We start from the raw sequence: 18,666 nt of genomic DNA, 5'->3' as shown, positions 1-18,666 counted from the left end.
TTCGTTGAGATCACTAGGCTATTCAGGCAATTGATTATTAAAAAGAGCGAGATGAGATGTTGTGAGTCAGAAGTTCCGAGGAGAGGTGGTCATCCGTGGAATCTTTGATGTGGAGGAAGGGAATTTTGTCCGGAGAAAAACCGCGGCCAGTTCAGGTTCCCCGCAACTTTTGGAACTCTTTGGATTCCTCCTTTTCTTCCCCTTTGGGAACTAGGTACGCGATGCGGCTACACTACAATCAGCAACTTGGATCTCAATTGCTTTTCGTCTGGATCAAACACCTCTCTCAATGTGAAGAGCAGATATCCACAACACTCTCGACTCTCGAGTCTCCAACCTGAAACCTCCCGAGTCCCCACGCACAGTCTGCATACTCGACGGATCATAACCAGTAAGGGTTTGGCCTGCAGTCGGGAATGGAATGTGACGAAAACGTGGGCTCGTCTCTCACCGCATGACCGTCACAGACAAGGAACCCTGCACAACTGTTTATCTATCAGATTCGTTCCTCGTCTATGACTATGCATATGGAGTTGGAGACAAAGAGCCCACATGAGTCTTCATGTTTGCCACGCTCAGGTCGCTTGGCTTGTGGCGGTCAAGGATTGTCCTCGTGCTCCTGCCGGCTTGCCTTCTTCCTGGTTGTGATATCTTATCAAGACGTAGTACAGCATACGAAACCCATGCCGCAGGGCGTACTTATGTCGCAGGGCGCATGCCTGGCTCCCAGCGCGTGGTAAACCTTTTGCATATCTGCCAGCAATCAATTCAGCAGGGTCGTGTTTTTCTCCTTGCCAACAGCACAGTCTCATGGTCTGAACACTTAGCCTGAGAGTTAACGCTACCTTGTAAATAGGTGCATACCTACTAAGTCTCGTGGGCCACTCTGCGCCTAAACATCTGCCTCCTCGGATCTCCTAATAAACGCATCCATGTCCCAACATCTTAGAGATATGCGCTTGACTCACATCGCGTCTGAATGGCACTTGGGACCATTTAACTGCATTCAGACCTCAGGGTGACCTTTGTTGTGGTTCCCAATAGCGATGTCGTAACTGACATCTCCAAACACCCCTTCATCCGACTAATTATAGATATATAGATATAGAGTCTAGTCAACAACATCTCAATATCATCCAATGCTATAGTGATACAGATGCTGCTAATTCCCAATTTTGATTGGGTCTGATTGCCTTTGGCCCCTCCCCCACCTTCCCAGCAAAAAACGGGGGCGATACTCTGAATAGGCCAATGCCATGCAATTATATTCGAATGCAGATCTTGACACTGATTTGAGTGAAGTCAAATACTATAGTACCCGGGGAGCTCTCAGGTTTGTGGGTGTGTGGTGCTGAATATTTAGTGCGCGAGAAGATATAGAATGCCTTGTTAAAACGTATAAACCCAATGAGCCTCCAACGGAGGAACTAACGACAAATGGATATCAAATCAGCCAAGACAAAGGGAACAAAAAAGAAGGCTTTATAACCATAAGCCCTACCCCGGGTTTTCCTCCCGAATATGATGCCTCCCAACAATAGTCAAGAAAACTTGATCGAGGGTCGTCTGGCTGACAGAATAATGCTCCACCCCCAATGCCGCTTTATCCTGCTCGAGCCGCGAGAACAATTTACTCACACTACTTCGCATCTTCGCGAGCTCAGATCCTGCCTGCGACCCGCCTAGGGTTGACACACCCGAGTGCAGTGAGATCGGGTGGATTTGATCACTGTCGACATCACGGGTTGTAGAGCTCTTGTCATCGTCGCTAGTGGCGGTAGTGGCGGTAGTGGTAGTAGCGGCGGTGGTGTACTTCTCCTTGTCCTTGTCGTGGGATGGTTCCGCCGGGACGCTGAAGCGCAGTTGTCCATGGTATGTCTTCTGCTCAATTATGGCGCCTGCGAAGTTCTTCATCACCCAGTCACGGATGTACTCCATGTCTTCGTCGGAGGTGTGGGGTGCCTGCGCATGGACGATGTGCACGTGGTACATGTTTCCGAATTTGGAGCGGAGGGCGTCCGTCGTGCCTAGGGCCAGCATGCGTCGGGCCATGATCCCCGCGCGGTGGGCGAGGGCGTCGGCTTCTTCCATTGAATGTGTGGTGAGGACGATAGATCGTCCTGGTGCTACGGCGGCGAGTGTTTTCCACATGACTCGTTTGGAGGCGGCGTCCATACCGGACGATGGCTCGTCGAGTAGCAGAACAGATGGATTGCCCATTAGGGCGATGCCGAGGGAGAGCTTACGCTTGTTTCCGCCAGAGAGCTTTGTCGCCATGCGGTGCTTGAATGGGGTGAGACCGACGGCTTTCATGACTTCGCGGACATTGTGTGTGACGTCTGGCACGCCGCGGATGCGAGCATAGAAGATAAGGTGTTCGAGCACTGTCATCTGGTCCATGGCGTCGAATTGGGGGCACACACCAAGGCGGGATCGGGCCGCCGCGCGCTGCTTCAAGGCCGATACTTTGTCAACGAAGATCTCTCCGCCGTTGCGTGTGGGCTGAATATCGCCTCGAATAAGGGAAATCGTAGTAGTCTTGCCCGCGCCATTAGGTCCGAGAAGTGCAAAAACCTCTCCCGTACCAACGCCAAAGGTTATATCTTCCACAGCGACAAATTTCTTAAACGTCTTGCTGACGTGTAAGAGACGAAGGTTATCCTCTGTGCTAGACACACGCGCTGCCTCTTCTGCTATATCCCTGTCAGCAGGCTCTTTATCTTCCACGTCTTGCGGCTTGGATTGGGATCGAAGCCAGGAAAATATAGGCGAGCCACCCTCGATCCAGACCAGAAGAGCAAATAAGAAAATTGACTGGCAGGTAAGATAGAGAATAGGCCCTCCGTAGAGGCCGATTTCGCCGGGGTAAGAGGCCATCTCTCGGCCCGCAGGGCCCCGGCAGAGGATGGAGAATACGTTTAGGGCAGTAAACATAGCGCGAAGAAGGTTTCCTGCCGGGGACACCAGGGCGATGGTGAAATGCGCAACCTCGACGTAGTAATCGATGTTCTCCGTAGGTGCATAAGTAAGGATGCTCATATATGCGATGAAATAGATAAGGAACATGACACACTGTCCGCCGGCCGCGAACGCAAAGGCTGCCAGCTGTGATCGAGTGCAGATGGACACTAGGTAAGAGCACAGGATGCCGCACAGCCCGTAGAGGAAGAAGACCACAAAGAGGTATTCAATGTGAAACCAGATATCGGACGCGACCCGGAAGATGATGACTGCAAGGATGCTGGAGGCAACGACAATGCAAAAGTCGAAGGAGAGGTATGCGAGCCATAGAGATAGACTCCTAACTCCATTACTGAAATGTAGAGCGCGGACGTTCCGAAGCCGTTCAATGTTTGGGTATAGTGCGAAAAGGGCCGGGTATACCGACATCGCAAGACCAAAGTATACAATGAGCTGGAGAACATCGAAAATATCGGGCATCGAGGGAATGTCGAAGAATTCAAAGCCAATGTTGATAGGCATTCCTGTAACAAGGCGGTTTAGGACATTCTGCACAATAGCAGCAAGCGGAAAGTTGGCATTGTCCCCCTTCCAGGCGATAGTCGGTTCCCAGAGCGAATCCCCAAGATAGACACCTCCGGGTGTCACATTTTCGTAGTTTTCCGATATGTAGTTGGTAAATTCCGGGTAGTTAAGAACCATATGAAAGTGCGATTCGAAGCTGGATGTCTCGCCTGTCTCGTTCACCTCCCCTGTATCGGAGTCAAGCCGCTCGCTCATCGAAAGGACAAAGCTTTCGAGAAGTTTAGGCTGTACCCTGTCTGATGGACCTAGGACGAGTAGCAGATCATCCCATTGATCTGCGAGCGTAGATTCGGGTGTCTTGAAGGAGTCGTCCCCGGAACACCCAGGCTGTGGAACCCCATTCAGGAACAGGGTAACAAGGCCCGCGGCAATTACGGGAATCAGAAAGGCAGCAATATAAGGAAGCGGATTGCGCCGAAGGATGGTCAATCTTTTGCGGAACAGATGCCACGCCTGGAGCACCAAGCCGATTCGTTTACCTGTCAGCAGTTGTAGCGACCCACGCTGGGTATTTCCCTCGTTGCTCTCCGCAGTGGACACCAGTGTATAGTCCACATTCTCTCTGGAAGAGTCCATGTCAAGTTCACTTGCAACCTTGAGAAAGACGTCTTCTATGGTAGGCCCACTGATGCGATACTCCGTAACGCCCTCGTGTTCTAGCTCTGAGACGAAATGTGCCGCTTCAGCAGAGCTTTGGACTGTATACACCGTTTCGTCAAAGTGGGCCTCCTTTTGTACACCTTGAAATCGTGTCCAAGTAGCGTGTTCGGATCCAGGCACGTTGAGAACATGTATTCGGTAACCGGAACCCAGACGGCTCTTCAGTTCAACGCTTGATCCATTGGCTTTCAACACGCCTTTTGAGAGAACTGCAATGTGATCGGCGAGAAGGTCCGCTTCGTCCAGGAAATGGGTTGTCAGTATGATCGTCCTATAGCCTCTTTCAGCTAACAGGATATCCCATATCTTCCTCCGAGAAATCGGATCCAGCCCTGACGACACCTCATCGACACAGCAGACAGAAGAGCCTCCAGTAAACATCATCGCCAGCTGAACCTTTCTCTTTTGACCGCCAGAGAGTGTCTTCGATCGGGCTTTTAGCTTCTTTCCGAGATCACAATCCTTCAATAGCCGCGTGAGTTGCCCATCGCTTGCAACTTTCCCAGTCGATTTCAGCCTATTGAAGATCCGGACGTGTTCTTTCACCGTCAAATTATCCCAGAGCACATTCTTTTGCGGGCAAAGGCCGAACCTGGGCTCTTTATGTCCGTAGTTGATGTTGATCATCCCGGATGATAATTTGGACAAGCCAGCGATGGCATCTAATGTCGTAGATTTTCCCGATCCATTAGCCCCAAGTAGTACCATGATTTGTCCCTGACTGACATCCATTGAGAGGTCGTTGACGGCATGTACGCTCTGTCTGTTACTGCCAAACCACCTTCCTATGGTCCGATAAAACCATCCTGGCTGGTATATCTTAGTGAGGTTCCTGATGCTCAGGGCTACGGAAGTATCAGGGGCAGAAAGGTGGCGATTCTTCGAAGCCGTGCCGTATAAAACTCGCTCCACCACGGCGGCTAGAATGGGGTAGACGACGATCTGGATGATCAGAAAAATCCACAAGGCTAACCCTGGGAGACCCCATGGATTGTTCGGCGCAGCCTCAGTCAGAGTTGCCGCGAGATTCTCCCTCTCCCATCGAGCTATGAAAATGGAGAAGTAAACGTAATTCATAGAGGGGAACAAAAGGCTGAGGATGATGACGGGCCCATTACTTCTCGCTGGAACCATTTGAGCCACCACACCGAGAAGAAGGCAGGCAAGGACGACGGAGATACCGCTGAGCTGCGCCCTTTTGAAGAACGAAGCACCGAATATGGCGAAAGACGACAGCGCAAGACCAGTCAAAATGTGATAAACCACCGTAATCCCAGCCGAGGTTCTGCTGTATACAAGGCCTTTCAGAATACCGCCCATGATGATCCATCCAGGTCCGTATACTATATCCAGAGCAAGGTGGGCAGCGCAAAAGCGAGCGGCTTGGGATAGCCACGGGGACGAATTTGGCATCATACAGTCGATCAACTGGCTCATACCCAATTCTCGTTCCATCGCAATCAAGCCAGTGAGTTGATACGTCACCCCAACAATTCCAATGAAGATAGCGATGGCAATGACATCGATGATGGCTCCCATGTACCGTATTCGAATATCGTCTTCGCGCTCTTCTTGATCCATGGATGTAAAAGGATATTCCAAAGTCTAGCGATAATCAGTAGAGGATCTGGAAGTAGGAATGTTTGGACTCGACCTCTTTAGGAAGATCGTTCGCATCGAATGATGAGTTCGTCCGCGCAATTGCCCAGTCTATGGCGCGTTGAAACGGAAGGAGGTAAATCTCCTGGTCATTGCTGGTACTATCCACGTCTATTCCCTGACCCAAGACTGCATCGGTTCTTATCGTGTAGTTCCACGCCTTGTTGGGCCCTTCTGTTGGGGACGAATGAAAAATGGCCGCCGCAATACACCTGGACATACCCCGTAGTGTTGTCCGACACAACTGTCTCATTTCTGACTCGTCTGCAAGAATGTGAACTTCATTTTGACTGACTCTTACTGGCTCCGCGACTTCGTCTATGACCTGCTCAATTGGGCCGCCAACGAGACCGTTGTGCACGAAGATCAGCCTGTTTCTTCCCGCACCAACCGAGGCCAGCCCATCACTGAATGACCGTATGCGTGTCGGTTCACCTATCCCATAAGTTGCCGGTTGGATGAACAGATTGCGCGCATAGGATCTGTGTGCGAAGAGTTAGACATAACTCGGCGGCACGGTGGGTTTTGAGGATTAGGAGATCTGACATAAAGGCCACGAAAAAGACGGGCAGAATTAGTGCGCGAAGGATGGTCGTGAATAACGGACGGACAAGGACAACCAGCAGGTTTTTAACCGTCAAAGTCCATGTCTGTCGAAAGAAGAGGACCATCTTTCGCACCGGTCTTGTAGCGACCTGACAGCATACACTCGAGACTCGAAACGGAGGCGCACCTCCGGCCGTTGAAGACGTCATGCGAGGCAAAGGTTCAAAGACGGGGGGATATAAGTTTAAATGTCATAATATTTAGGCTAACAGATTCCTGCCGATCGAGGCGAACTGTTGGTAGGCGTCGCCCAGAGACTGGTCGGATCCATTTAGTGAGTCGGCATGTCTTGTCATGAGAAGATGATTCAACCATTTTGAATGAGATCTTGCCCGGATCCATCCCCAAGAGTTCGAGTAATTTTAGCGGGACAGGCATCGGAAACCAGCCCAATCAGTTAGCAAGACATACGATGAATCGTGCTCGCGACTGTCACTGACCAAGGCCTGGCGCGATTATAGTGGATTGGCGCCCAGAAACATGGGCTAGGTGCCATCGAGAACTGGTGCCCCGCCCTTATTCAGAGGGATGGGGAGATTATCGAGAACAGGCCGACCAAGCTAAAGCAAAAATGGAGATCCTGGGGATGGTTGTCGCCAGCCCAAACCATTGCGAGTGATGATTAGTGGAGCGTAGGAACACAGTGTCGCGCTGACAGTATGCTTGTTTAGCCTAGTGCGGGGAAATAGCCGTTGTTTCCTCGTTCCGAAGCCGCATGTCAAACGGGTTCCCTTCATGTGCTTCTCATGGATGGAAGTAGATTCTGCGTAAAGGGCATGAGTTAGGAGTCGAGGTCAGAGACTCTGACAGGGGAAGACGATGAGGAGTCGGACCACGGATCGGGATTCGTCAGTTGCGAATGGTCCATGTACGTCGTTGACCAGGATCAAAGCACATGGATCATTTCTTGCTAGATTCAATCTGTGATATAAAAGCCAAGTTCAGGTCGCTCCTGACTGTCGGCCGTTTAGATTGAGACTTTATTGGCTCAAGAAGTAAGATGCCGAAAAAGTAAGGCATCATGATATTCAATATACATTTGCTGGGTCTAAAAATACAAGGGCGCGTGAAAGAGTCAAATAGCCGGTGTATATGTATATCACCTCTTCTTGCCGGAGGATCTCTGCCCAGTCAGGGCGGACTTCTGTCGAAGGTACTGTGTCACAATGTTCTCGACGCTGCGCATGTCGTGCTTGGGTTTTCTAAACGGAGCCGTCAGCTAATTTCCTCGGAAAGCAAGCGCCCAAGGCACACTCGGGCCGGAAGACAGAAATAGTACGCACCTCATGTAATACAACCGCGCTCTCCTCTTCCTCTTCTCTGTTCTCTTGACTATCTCGACGCTTTCCACATTCGGGCTGAAAGCCTTGATTGACATTTCGACTCCAACTTTCGTAAGCTCATTTCGTAGCAAGAATGAGGTGTCAATGCCGTCTAGCTTGATACTCAGGCAAACGCCATTAAATGGGTCGCCGTTCTTGAACGTCACTCGTAGGATATCACCGACTTTCGCACTTCGTTCGCTCCGTCGGTAGTCAAAGAGCGCTCTACGCTCGCCGGTCGGGTCGAGAACCGCTAATTGCGCCTCTCTTACTGCGGCTAAAGGATCCGGGCATTTCTTGCAAGCGGACGGAGGAGGGGCGATGACCTTGATCTTCTTGGGCTCTGAACCTCGCGTTAGAACATCTCCATTGATTGGCAGCTAGAATTGGAGTGACACATACCACGAGGTCTGAGGCGCTCAGGTAATTGACGGAGGAATTGAGCCGGGAGATTCGCAGGGAGAGGCACAGGTTCCGGCTTCGCGGAATATGCGGTCGAGATTGATCGGCGACTGAGTTGAGACTGGATAATCGATTCCGGCTTCATCAGCGACCTCAAGCAGCCCGGTCGCCGGGTCAATTGTGTAAAGGTCGCCATGACTGCTGCGAGGTGATGATGGGACCTCTCCGTTGCTGGCTGGTTGACCGAACAAATTATCTGACAAGGCGGAAGCCGCGCCAAGATTTTTTGCATGTTTGGCCGCCCAGGAACTTTTCTGCCGCCAGCACCTCACGAAGCCAAACCACAAGGCCAATCGCTGGACGCTGTACGAGTATCTGAAGGATTGGAGTCTGAAGTGCAGGCCCATAAAAGATGTCCTTTGCTTCACAAGTCGATATGACGTACGGCGCCATCGGCAGGCTGCTCCGCTGCCAAACCTCCAGAACCGTCCGTCAGTCTATGAACATCTTTGCGCAAAAACGCAACTGGTCAACAGCAGGTAAAGTAGACTTGACCGGTCCAACCAGGGCCGAGTCCTAGGAGGTCAGCGGCACTAACTTATTTATAGCTGTCCCTACCTGGACCCCGACGGCTTCATCCGAACTCGATACATCCCTTAGCCGATTCCGAGACCTCCTCTTCATCCCACATGCTCTCTCCATTGAGCAACGACGATTGATATACAAGCCCCAGAACGCCCAAAAGCTCAAGGAAAACCCGATTACCGTGTACGTCGGCCCAGATGAGGAACCATATGAGCTCCGCTCGATCGACAAACATTCACTCCCGTCGAAGCAGGACGCGTTGAAGGTGATCGATCTCATGAAAGAGACTGGAAATTGGTCCAACTTTGTCCCGTTCCTCATTGGGCTCCGTGAATCCGGATATGTCCTCAAAGCGCATCACCTCGAATCGATACTCGCAGAGGCCGGCTCGACGAATGGTCTTGGGTATTTCTCCGAGGCCGTCAAGCAGTCAGCGAAAACCGGCGTGACCATCGGGCACGTCGATGTTGCTCAGCGTCTGTTCTTCGAGCTCCACGTACAAGCCCAAAAGAATGAGTTCCAGGGTCCCAAGTTCGAAAAGACTTATCGCCTTGCGTCACAGTTTGCTCGGTTGCTGGAGGCGCCGGAAAACGCGGCCCAAGAATCGAAAGCCGATCCCAAGCGGAAGCCATCTATCATTGGAGTACTACTGGAGCTCAGCGCTGCCAACGCTGTCAATAATGGCAAGGTGGATACAAATGGCGAAGTCCGCGCTTACGCGCGACGTTTCCTCACTAGCTGGAAAACGGGTTCTATCAAGACCCCCGAAAACTGGGATGGTGTCGACCGTCAACTACGAGGGATTGTGCCGATTTACAATGGAATGAAGCTTGCCCTGGAAGTAAGTGGGGTTGCTAACGACCCGACGATAGCACCAGCATTCAAGGAACAGATTAAAATCCTGGGGGAGGTCATTGCTGAAAGCAAGATATCTGTATCGAGAGAAGCCCATGAAACTCCCACAGCTGGTCTTTTGCAAGCCCGGGCACTACACAAATAGTGATCGGGCAAGACTCTTATCTTTGTATATTATTCATTAAGCAACTATACCGAGCTGTACTTGTATCTTGAAGATATTTCTTTCTGGTTCAATTATTGATGCATTCTGCTACGAATTCAACCTCAGAAACACGCTATATGCATGCGAGTGCCCGTTAACATTGCACATAAGCATTGGGAGCGTTGAAGAAAGATGACACATATCCGAAATAACTGGTGCATTTTTGTGTGGGAGCCCTCGTGATCTTCATGAGCATAGGTCAAACGTGTTATCGTCCCGAATACGAGCCTGTACTGAGAGAGTGGTCTTCCCAGAGATTACTGACGGCCCAGAAACCGTGAGCTAGAGGAAAAGTATTAGCAGGTAGATCCAAACTAGAAACGAAGAAGCTCTTAGAAGAAACTTACATATCCTTGTTCTGTGTTTTCAGAAGCACCAGTTAGGAGAACCTCAACGGTGCTTAGAGGCGCACCAAAGTGGCTGGGTCCTGGGAACCGGCGATAGTCAAAGACATTCGTTTGGGAGATGGCGCCAGCGACGCCAGGGCCAGTCAGAGCGTAAACCACCCGCGCCCCAGTGAACACCCTTAAGTCGGTCAATTGCTCATAGCTTAGGCGAACTGTGGGATCCTCATCCACACGGTGTGCAACGCAGAGTAAGCGAAGTCTATCAAGTGACAGCTCCGCTGTAGGTCCGACAGTGGCGAGACGGCTGAAGAAGCCCTGAGATGGCATATTACCAGCATCCAGTGAGCGGACCTGGAACCAACGAGCAACGGAGGAAAGCAGCCCGGAGTGTGGCTTCATGAACTTCGCGTGGTACTCGGAGATCGTTCGGGAGGACGCGACGATGACGGTGGGAGATACTCCAACGGTAGCAAGCGCAAAGTCGACATTGCCCCCGGCAACAGAGTTCAGGGCCACGGAGGCATTGGAGAAGAGAGCAGCAAACACTTGGCATAGGGGGTAAAGCCGCGATAGAGAGTCGATTGATAGAACGAGGTCACCGCTGTTGAGCCGTTGGTTGCGAGGCAGGGAGTAAATTAGACCAGCAATACCTGCTACAACATTCTGTCATGATTGATTGTCAACGGAGCTCATAGATGGGAAGAATAATAGGGTGATTCAAAGAAAGTTACCTCTGGTTTATACTCTATGAATTCGCCTGACCATAGAGTGGTCAAGGATGGTGTAGGTGACGTAGGGTCCCATTCAGGTACTTCCAGTCCAGCCAAATCTTTCTTCTCATCAACAAGCTCATGCCACACAGCTACGTCTAGGCGGCCTTGTACTTCCTTGGGCACAGCGTTCCAGTCCATATGTCTGCTTCCAAGTTTTGCGACCCAGAGAACATGAGAGAGTTTGTCATTCTTCTTAGCCACGAGGGCCAGGTCGACCGCGCCCGCCTCGGCGATCAGAGAGTCGGCTTGGACCTTCTGTAAAAGCGCGGAAAGTTCCTCCGTGTCGAGATTGTGAGGGACAAGAACAACCTTGAATCCATAGAATGCCCCAGCTAGTAAACTCAATCAGCAACGGTTCGAAACTCAGTCGAAGACCCCTTCCAAAGAACTTACCAAATATAGACCCCAAAAGCTCAACCGAATCAGTCAGGCAGACGGCAACTGTCTTCGCATTGGCCGACTGTAAGTGCTTTCCAACGACATTGATTTCCGCCGTTGTTTGGTCCAGCGAATGCTCAATTGCCTGCTTCCCAAGTACCGTGTAGATCTTGCCCTGTTTTCCCGTACCACTGCTATTGTTTTCTTCAACCGCTCCACGCACCGCAGTTTTCCAGACATCGCGCAGATCGCCGTTCCGCCCGCTAGTCCATTTGGGAGCGCCGGGGTCTTTCACATTCAACCCAGATCTCAGCGGGAACCCATGTGGGGTCTCCAGGCTCCTGTGGGCGGCAGACTCGCCGGGTTGGCGGACGGGGAATGCGGTTGACTGGCGAGCAAGCAGGAATGGATGGATCTCTGGATCTTTGGAGGTAACGAAAGTGACGACGGTGAGGGTGACAATAGCGCCCGCGATCAAGCTGGTGTAGATATTCCAGTCAGATAGGGCATTGTTGAGCAAGCCATCCAGCTGTTCGGTTATCGATGCTTCCGTTGCCATTTTCGCTCTTGCTGCAATAAGAGACGTTGGGTCAGCGTGAGAGCATGGAATCAAGTCCCGAGCTTGAGGTTATACCGAGCAGGCAGAGGTGTAACTGTTGGATGACGTGAGACGCTCGGTGTTATGTGGGGGTGAACTAGCGCGCGCTCAGGACACATTACTCGATTGGGCATCGCTCTCGCGGTAAAGGCGCCTGTCTCTCCGGTTGCAAGACCGCCCGCATCCAAAACAATCACTGCGATCTGCCCTGAAACTCACTCAGTGGTTCTTTGTGGTCGAGCCCAAAAGACGCTTAGACAGATGGATGCGTAACCGAAAGCTACTTATCCTATCTAAGTTCAGGTAAGTTTCGCAATTTTTTTTTGTCTTCATTTTCCAGGTGAGTCCTCACAATCAATCCTCAGTCATATGCTTGAATCAAAGCTCAACTTCAGAAGCTTTCGTTTCGTGTACGCCAATGGCATCCCTTTTCCTTCCTTCGACCCCCAAGCCAGCTGCACCACCGGCGCCCGCGCCTGCCTCTGAGGAGGTTCGTACTCCTGGAAAATGGCGCCATCCGCAACTGAACGAGATTGTGCGACGGCAACAGGCCGGGACATTTGGAGATGGTAATGTAAAGCGGCTTATATCGAATGGTTTTATGCTTTTCGCATCCTGGCTCTTTGGAAATAGCTTCAAGTCCATGTGCGTATTATAAATTGGACACTCCAATCGTGCTTGACTGACCGTTCTGGCCTAGCTTTCATTGGATTCAGAGGCAAACGGATATCCCAACATACTCCGACCTGTTACTGCTCACAGTGCAATTGCTGCTTTCCTTCAACATACTGGCCGCCTTATACCCGCTCTTCCGACCGAAAGATGAAATCTCCGACATTCCCCTTACCCCAACACAGCGTGCTCTCCTCGGTCTCGACCCCTCTGCTACCTCTTCCCCCGCTCCAGCAACATCCTATGTGACCCCTCCGAAGTATCGGGTATCTGGCTCAAGGGCAGGTAGCCCAGCTAGCTTTTCGGGATCTCCGTTGTCTACCGGCGCGAGCGCATCGAGTCGTCAGTTCTCCGGCACGCCTTTCTCTCCGTCGCCCAGCCCTCTTTTGCATAAGATGGTCGCGAATGGTGGAAGGGACACTGGACGCAGGCCAAGTTTCGGGTCCTCTTCCCCGCTAGGCCGTAGCTCGTCTTTCAAAGAATCGATCATTATGCCATCTACCCCTTCGCCAGTGACAGGCAAGAAGGGGACATTGGGACTGAGCAACAAATGGCTATATGAGCGGAGTAGGCGTCTGTCTGCTAGCAACGGTAGCCTTTAATTCGATTTGCTTAGGGTTGCGGCGCTTCTATACGCGAGCGTAATGATGTAAATCATGTTATTATTTAAGAGGTGTTTCGGTTCGCTTTCTGATTATTCTATTTCCGGCGCATAGAGCATTGCTGGCCTGATTTTTTGTTTTTGATGAGTTAGAAAGAAATACCATCGTCGTTATCTGTACTTGGATGAAATAACCGAGCAACCTTCCAGTGTTCGTAGTGACGTTATTTTGCTCTTTCTTGGTGGAGCGTTGGCGGCCCCATACTCATCTCCAGCTTGGAGCAGGTTCCCGCATCTCTAGTCTTGTTCTCCAAGAAAGCCAACATCACCAACCAGTCTCCCTTCACGCGACACCAAACTGCCAGGTCCCGCGCCCCGACTCTAGCCCTCACATCACTCGACTGCGCCGTTGAATCTATTATCTACCGCTTACGGCCCGCATGAGGCTGGGATATTTCTGAACCGGAACGTCCGTGCTTCAAGATGGGAGCCTCGGAGTCGAAGTTAGTATTCAAACAGGGAATCTTTCGACTGTCGGAGGAGAACCAGATTCCTGGAGACGATCCTTACTGGACAAGAGTCAGTATTTGCGTCTTTAGCTTCTTATCAGCTGGGAGTTTACCTGGGCAGCCTTGCTGACAGTCTAGGTGTAGTTCTGGGAGCTCCCCGAATCGACGGAGGATGTGTTCAGCCTCTTTACACCAGCGGATATTCGGCGGACCCGCGATCAAGCATTACCGAACTTTGAAACTCTACTACTCTCTATAACGTCTCGCTTGACGGCGCTGAAAAACCATCCTTCTTTCCCTGACCCTGACCTCGCCCCCGGCCGAGATGCGCTCAACTGTATTCGCATTCTCACACGCCTCCTTCCGTACGTGTACGAAGCCGAGCATCTCGAAGAATGGGAGGAGAAGTTTTTCTGGACTACTCGGAGGAAGAAGACCAGAGAGGCCCAGCTAGCCACGGATGTGCTTTTTGATGAAGCGCAGTCGGAAGAGGGGCAGGAACCTCCGAGCACTCGGACTCAGGATTACAAAGACGTGAAGCCTTTGACTGAGGAGTTGATTGATACTCTCATGGATCTACTATTCTTCGCAGATTTCACGATACCAAAACTTCCCTCCGCAAAGTCCAAGGTTTCGTACTCGATCTGGCAGAGTGGCGTTGGTTGCAATACTTCGATGGGCTCGAGCAGGGAATTTGAGAACAATCGCTGCGAAATCCTTCGCTTGCTGCTTACAATAACCGGGAAAGCAATGTACATGTCTTCCAGTAAGGATTACCATTCGTCCTCGAAGCGGAATCTAGCTTATCTTTCGCTTCAGGCTTGCTACCGGTTCAGGGTGTCAGAGCCATCACATACATTACCAGTTGCCAGGAGAAACAGGCGGTTTTGACGCTGCTATGTTCACTCTTGAACACAGTATGTCACATCGAGTATGATCTCGACATTGCGGTCACTAACATACTCATAGGCAATCAAGTACAACCCTGCCTCGTGGAGAGTTCCCTATGATCATGTCGTGTGGAAAGACCCTAGACAAATCTTGGTTATTTACAGTCTTCAATTCCTCCTCGTGCTCCTTTTATACCCGGTACCGGAGGATGGTCGCGGAACTCCACCGAAGAATCATTATCGTCACTACTTTGGCCGGTTGCACAGGCCGCAGGATTTTCAATTCCTCGTGGACGGCATGACTAGGATTTTGAATCAGCCCGTAAGCGAGAGACTATCAGATCATTGGCGTGTTACTGACATAGCCTTGTCTACAGATGCAAGCTACAACTGCATACCTTCCTGGCAGCCAGAAATCGGTAAAATGGGCACCAGAGATGCTGGTCCTCTTCTGGGAAGCTCTGCAATGCAACAAACGATTCAGATCCTTCATCATCGACTCGAACCGATCCCACGATTTCATAATTCTTTGTATATTTTATGCCATCACCTACAAGTCTGATCCGGCAAAACAGGGTGTTGTTCGAATGTGTATATTCATTCTACAAACCATGAGCGTCGAGCCCAACTTTGGAAAGAGTTTGAACAAGACATTTGAAGCCCAAGACACGCTTCCACAGACGATACGGATACCTGGCTTTAAGGGGACTTACGGTGATTTTCTGCTTATTGTACTTGATAATCCTTTCTCCCTTTAATGATTTAGGTTTGCTAACCCTTGCAGTCCATTCACACATTGATAACAACAAGCAAAGGCAAGCTAAACGCGGTGTATCCGGCTCTTCTCGCTGTCATCAACAATTTGGCTCCTTATGTGGAGAACCTGTCTCCGGAAACATGCTCAAAAATCCTGCAGCTTTTCTCGTCAATGGCTGCACCCAGCTTTCTGTTGGCTAATGAGACGAATCATGCCCTACTTGCCTCTATACTCGAATCTATCAACGCAATTCTGGAACATAAGTTCACAAGTATGTTGATATTTGTGTTGTCGAAAGTCAGCCACTAATGGTATCCAGAAAATCCATACCTTGTGTATGCCATTCTAAAGCACCGGAGACGTTTCGAAGCTGTCCGGGAATTCACTCTTGAGAGTGGTCAGCAAGAGATCGAACGGCAGAATGAACGGAGAAAGGCCGAGAATCGTGACTCTCTCGCCAGCCCAGTCCTCTCTACATCCGAAGACGACCCAAGCCTTTCTTCTGGTGCGCGGTCACCTCTTGGCCGTATTCCTGAGGAGAACAGCAGCCCATTTGCCATCGGTGGAGATGACTCGGATGATGAGGGCGAAGGACAGCACACACCCGCACAGGATTCTGCTTCTGTTCAAACATCTCGTAGACAATCCGTGTCATCGTCCGTCGCTGAGGAGAGTGTCCCGTTGCAACTTCGCGGAATGTCAGAAAAGGCCCGAGGCAAGATGCCTGCGGGGCAACCTACCTTTTCAAGACAAAACAGTATGGCAAGCCAGAGCAGCATGTCAGCTGCCCTAGCGCCCTCTGCGAGTGGCTTCACCCCAACTACAGCTTGGGTAAGTAATAATTGAGCACCCCGGCGGTGTTATTTGTTGGTGATGGTACTAACCGGTCCCGTAGCTCGAGTCCTGGCTACCTGAATTGCCTCTCCACACAATCCTAACGATCATCTCAGTTATTGTTCCGAACGTCCCGGCACTGGCACTTCAATCCTCATCTAGTGCTGAGGCCCGCGCGCTAATCTCCAAGCTCGACTCATTCGTGCAAGATCCGATGATCCAGAGCATCATCTCAGAACCTCCCTCAGCCCGTGTTCATTCCTTTGAATGGTCAGCACTATCAATGGGATGGTATGAATCGCTGCTGTGGGGGTTCATTTTCTCTGCGGAGATGGTCGTGGGTTCTGCATCTGGCGCTACACCTGGTACGGTCGGTGTTTGGAATGGAACATCAATCAAATTATTCAAGGTCCAGGAAGCGGCGGCACAGGGCCCTACGTTACTCGCACCCAAGGGCGCGGTTGATGCAGTGGGGAGCAACTTGGTGCAGCGAATCGGGAACCTCAGCCTCCGGCGAAGCAGCACGCAGGCGGAGTCACAGAACAACTCGAGGCCTCCGTCCGTTCGCGAAGTGTAGTGTCCATTTCGGAAAGATGGAGGGTTACATTCAGGCCTGGACTGTGCTAGATTATCAACCTTGCTATCAAAGACCATTCTTTTGTCTCATCATTCATGATACCTAGCTTGCTTTGCAATGAAGTATATATTGATTGGCCCACCAAGACATGGCATGGCAAGCTGGAAGTCAATCTTGCGTGCTCCAATACCAAGCCTTGAGACGGCACTGGAAGGCGCGGGTGGGCAAATGCTTGCTTCTCCCTGGTCGCTGACATGATGCCAAGTCTGCCGTGGAGTCGACGATCTTCAGCCAATAGTTCTTGCATGCTCTTTCAACACCCCAGTACTCATAAAGAAAAGGCTTTGTTGCGTCTTCTCTCACCTGTTGTTGATCTTTCTGCTTGATTTTTGGAACATCCGAAGAGTACAGAGTCAGAAATCTCAATCCCCTTCACACTAGAAAAGATGGGTCTTTCGCGGTCGCTCTTCGTCGCGGTCTCCGCGCTCTGCCTTGCATTTCCGACGGAGGCCGCTGGGGGTTCATCGGAGTTGCAGAGTATCCTGAGAAACACTCACAAGAGCTCGGCGTACAGTTATCCAACTGATTTCACCAGGGGTATTTTGCCTGTAAGTTTGCTCCCGTCTGGTTCAGGTGAAGATTCTTCCGTGGTTCAACCAGACATAGCGATTGGACCACTAACTCTAATGTCTCCTTTCATATAGATCCCTGTGCACTCCCACAAGTATGTCTAACATCCCAAGTGAGCAATCAACGATTCCTAACGGCTTTTAGCGACTACTGGAGGGATGTGCCCTTTTACACAGGTATTTTGCTACCATGACGTGTGCTCTGCGAGCCATTACTGACTGTTGCCTCAGCACTCTCAAACGGATGCATCTCAGTAGAAGCCGACGTGTGGCTGTACAATGGCACTCTATATGTGAGTATCCCCTGAAATGACCGTTCGAGTGTGGACTGATTTCCTAGATTGGTCATGACGAATCGTCGTTGACTGAGGAGCGCACGTTTGAATCCCTGTACATCAATTCAATCTTGGACGTGCTTGAGCGTCAGAACCCCCAGAGCAAGTTCTTAACAGCTCCGACAAAGAAGTACGTTTACTTTTCAGCGCCAGCGGTACTTTCTAACCTTATATAGCGGTGTGTTCGATGCTTCTACTGGCCAAACGCTCTACCTATGGGTCGATTCGAAGACCTCTGGCCCTGAAACTTTTGAAGCCGTTATTGCTGCACTGGAACCGCTCCGCCAGAAAGGCTATTTGACAACCGTCAAGAACAATGAGACCCTCACTGAGGGTCCGGTCACTGTCATTGGAACTGGCAACACTCCCTACGACATGGTTGGTCCTGTCGCCGACCGCGACTACTTCTACGATGCACCCCTAGCCACCATGAACGAGACCGCGAATGCTGGAATTACTCCCCTTATCTCGCCGATCGCATCGACCAGTTTCTCCTCTGCAATTGGTGAGCTCAGTCTCGGAGAGCCTAACGCCGTTCTTAGCGAAGATCAGCTCGGCACTCTTCGATCGCAGATTGCTTTCGCGAAAGAGAAGGGCATTCTCGCCAGATATTGGGGTGCTCCGTCTTACCCTATCAGGGCCCGCAACATCCTTTGGACGACGCTGCTTAACGAGGGCGTTGGCCTGCTAAACGCCGATGACCTGGCTGCTGCGGCGGAATACTTTTAAAATATATAAGGCTGATTTAATGATTGCTAGACCTTGTCTCGAGGCATGGACCTCACTGTTCGAAACTTGACCAAAGGACCTATAAAGCTCACCTCTATTTGTCCTTCGCTTCTTATCTGATAGACCTACCAATGAATGAATTAAAGATGAATTGTGCACATTTAAGTGAGCTGCAAAAAGAAGGATAAAAAGGCTGG

The 18,666-nt window shown here is 50.9% G+C and overlaps 9 protein-coding genes across 9 annotated transcripts; 5 read left to right on the top strand and 4 right to left on the bottom strand.

The window, feature by feature from the left end:
• Nucleotides 1-206: 206 nt before the first annotated feature.
• Nucleotides 207-1,227, top strand: BJX68DRAFT_226712 (uncharacterized protein; the record flags this gene model as incomplete). Its single annotated transcript, XM_071038560.1, has 2 exons — nucleotides 207-227; nucleotides 282-1,227. A coding segment is annotated over exon 2 (265 nt), but the record flags the coding sequence as incomplete, so codon positions are not given.
• Nucleotides 1,228-1,318: 91 nt separating this feature from the next.
• On the bottom strand, nucleotides 1,319-5,331 carry BJX68DRAFT_226711 (putative ABC transporter). Its single transcript, XM_071038559.1, has one exon. The coding sequence runs from the start codon at nucleotides 5,281-5,283 to the stop codon at nucleotides 1,498-1,500; it is 3,786 nt and encodes a 1,261-aa protein (XP_070904640.1). The 5' UTR covers nucleotides 5,284-5,331; the 3' UTR covers nucleotides 1,319-1,497.
• An 876-nt stretch (nucleotides 5,332-6,207) lies between these two features.
• BJX68DRAFT_117917 (uncharacterized protein) lies at nucleotides 6,208-6,825 on the bottom strand. Its single transcript, XM_071036060.1, has one exon. The coding sequence runs from the start codon at nucleotides 6,618-6,620 to the stop codon at nucleotides 6,297-6,299; it is 324 nt and encodes a 107-aa protein (XP_070904639.1). The 5' UTR covers nucleotides 6,621-6,825; the 3' UTR covers nucleotides 6,208-6,296.
• A 745-nt stretch (nucleotides 6,826-7,570) lies between these two features.
• Nucleotides 7,571-8,391, bottom strand: BJX68DRAFT_262126 (mitochondrial 54S ribosomal protein bL19m; the record flags this gene model as incomplete). The annotated part of the gene is made up of 3 exons (XM_071044369.1): nucleotides 7,571-7,673; nucleotides 7,755-8,136; nucleotides 8,196-8,391. 3 exons carry the CDS (start codon nucleotides 8,389-8,391, stop codon nucleotides 7,571-7,573), a joined length of 681 nt encoding a protein of 226 aa, XP_070904638.1.
• A 123-nt stretch (nucleotides 8,392-8,514) lies between these two features.
• Nucleotides 8,515-9,856, top strand: BJX68DRAFT_226707 (uncharacterized protein). Its single transcript, XM_071038558.1, has 2 exons — nucleotides 8,515-8,734; nucleotides 8,804-9,856. The coding sequence occupies exons 1-2, from the start codon at nucleotides 8,608-8,610 to the stop codon at nucleotides 9,778-9,780; spliced, it is 1,104 nt and encodes a 367-aa protein (XP_070904637.1). The 5' UTR covers nucleotides 8,515-8,607; the 3' UTR covers nucleotides 9,781-9,856.
• Nucleotides 9,857-11,990, bottom strand: BJX68DRAFT_226705 (uncharacterized protein). Its single transcript, XM_071038557.1, has 4 exons — nucleotides 11,354-11,990; nucleotides 10,919-11,292; nucleotides 10,188-10,850; nucleotides 9,857-10,122 (listed from the first exon to the last, which is right to left on the bottom strand). Exons 1-4 carry the CDS (start codon nucleotides 11,895-11,897, stop codon nucleotides 10,027-10,029), a joined length of 1,677 nt encoding a protein of 558 aa, XP_070904636.1. The 5' UTR covers nucleotides 11,898-11,990; the 3' UTR covers nucleotides 9,857-10,026.
• Nucleotides 11,991-12,110: 120 nt separating this feature from the next.
• Nucleotides 12,111-13,389, top strand: BJX68DRAFT_226703 (nuclear pore complex component-domain-containing protein). Its single transcript, XM_071038556.1, has 3 exons — nucleotides 12,111-12,239; nucleotides 12,302-12,581; nucleotides 12,637-13,389. Exons 2-3 carry the CDS (start codon nucleotides 12,355-12,357, stop codon nucleotides 13,208-13,210), a joined length of 801 nt encoding a protein of 266 aa, XP_070904635.1. The 5' UTR covers nucleotides 12,111-12,239; nucleotides 12,302-12,354; the 3' UTR covers nucleotides 13,211-13,389.
• A 131-nt stretch (nucleotides 13,390-13,520) lies between these two features.
• BJX68DRAFT_226700 (Hid1 family protein) lies at nucleotides 13,521-17,099 on the top strand. The gene is made up of 8 exons (XM_071038555.1): nucleotides 13,521-13,788; nucleotides 13,863-14,484; nucleotides 14,538-14,635; nucleotides 14,688-14,930; nucleotides 14,986-15,339; nucleotides 15,393-15,636; nucleotides 15,685-16,196; nucleotides 16,261-17,099. The coding sequence occupies exons 1-8, from the start codon at nucleotides 13,693-13,695 to the stop codon at nucleotides 16,774-16,776; spliced, it is 2,685 nt and encodes an 894-aa protein (XP_070904634.1). The 5' UTR covers nucleotides 13,521-13,692; the 3' UTR covers nucleotides 16,777-17,099.
• BJX68DRAFT_226696 (uncharacterized protein) lies at nucleotides 17,100-18,643 on the top strand. Its single transcript, XM_071038554.1, has 6 exons — nucleotides 17,100-17,384; nucleotides 17,481-17,500; nucleotides 17,551-17,582; nucleotides 17,637-17,698; nucleotides 17,746-17,870; nucleotides 17,917-18,643. Exons 1-6 carry the CDS (start codon nucleotides 17,223-17,225, stop codon nucleotides 18,467-18,469), a joined length of 954 nt encoding a protein of 317 aa, XP_070904633.1. The 5' UTR covers nucleotides 17,100-17,222; the 3' UTR covers nucleotides 18,470-18,643.
• Nucleotides 18,644-18,666: the final 23 nt, after the last annotated feature.

Source organism: Aspergillus pseudodeflectus (genome assembly GCF_044049435.1).
Source record: "Aspergillus pseudodeflectus strain CBS 756.74 chromosome Unknown BJX68scaffold_3, whole genome shotgun sequence".
NCBI lineage: Eukaryota > Fungi > Ascomycota > Eurotiomycetes > Eurotiales > Aspergillaceae > Aspergillus > Aspergillus pseudodeflectus.
This window is presented reverse-complemented; position numbering and strand designations above follow the sequence as displayed.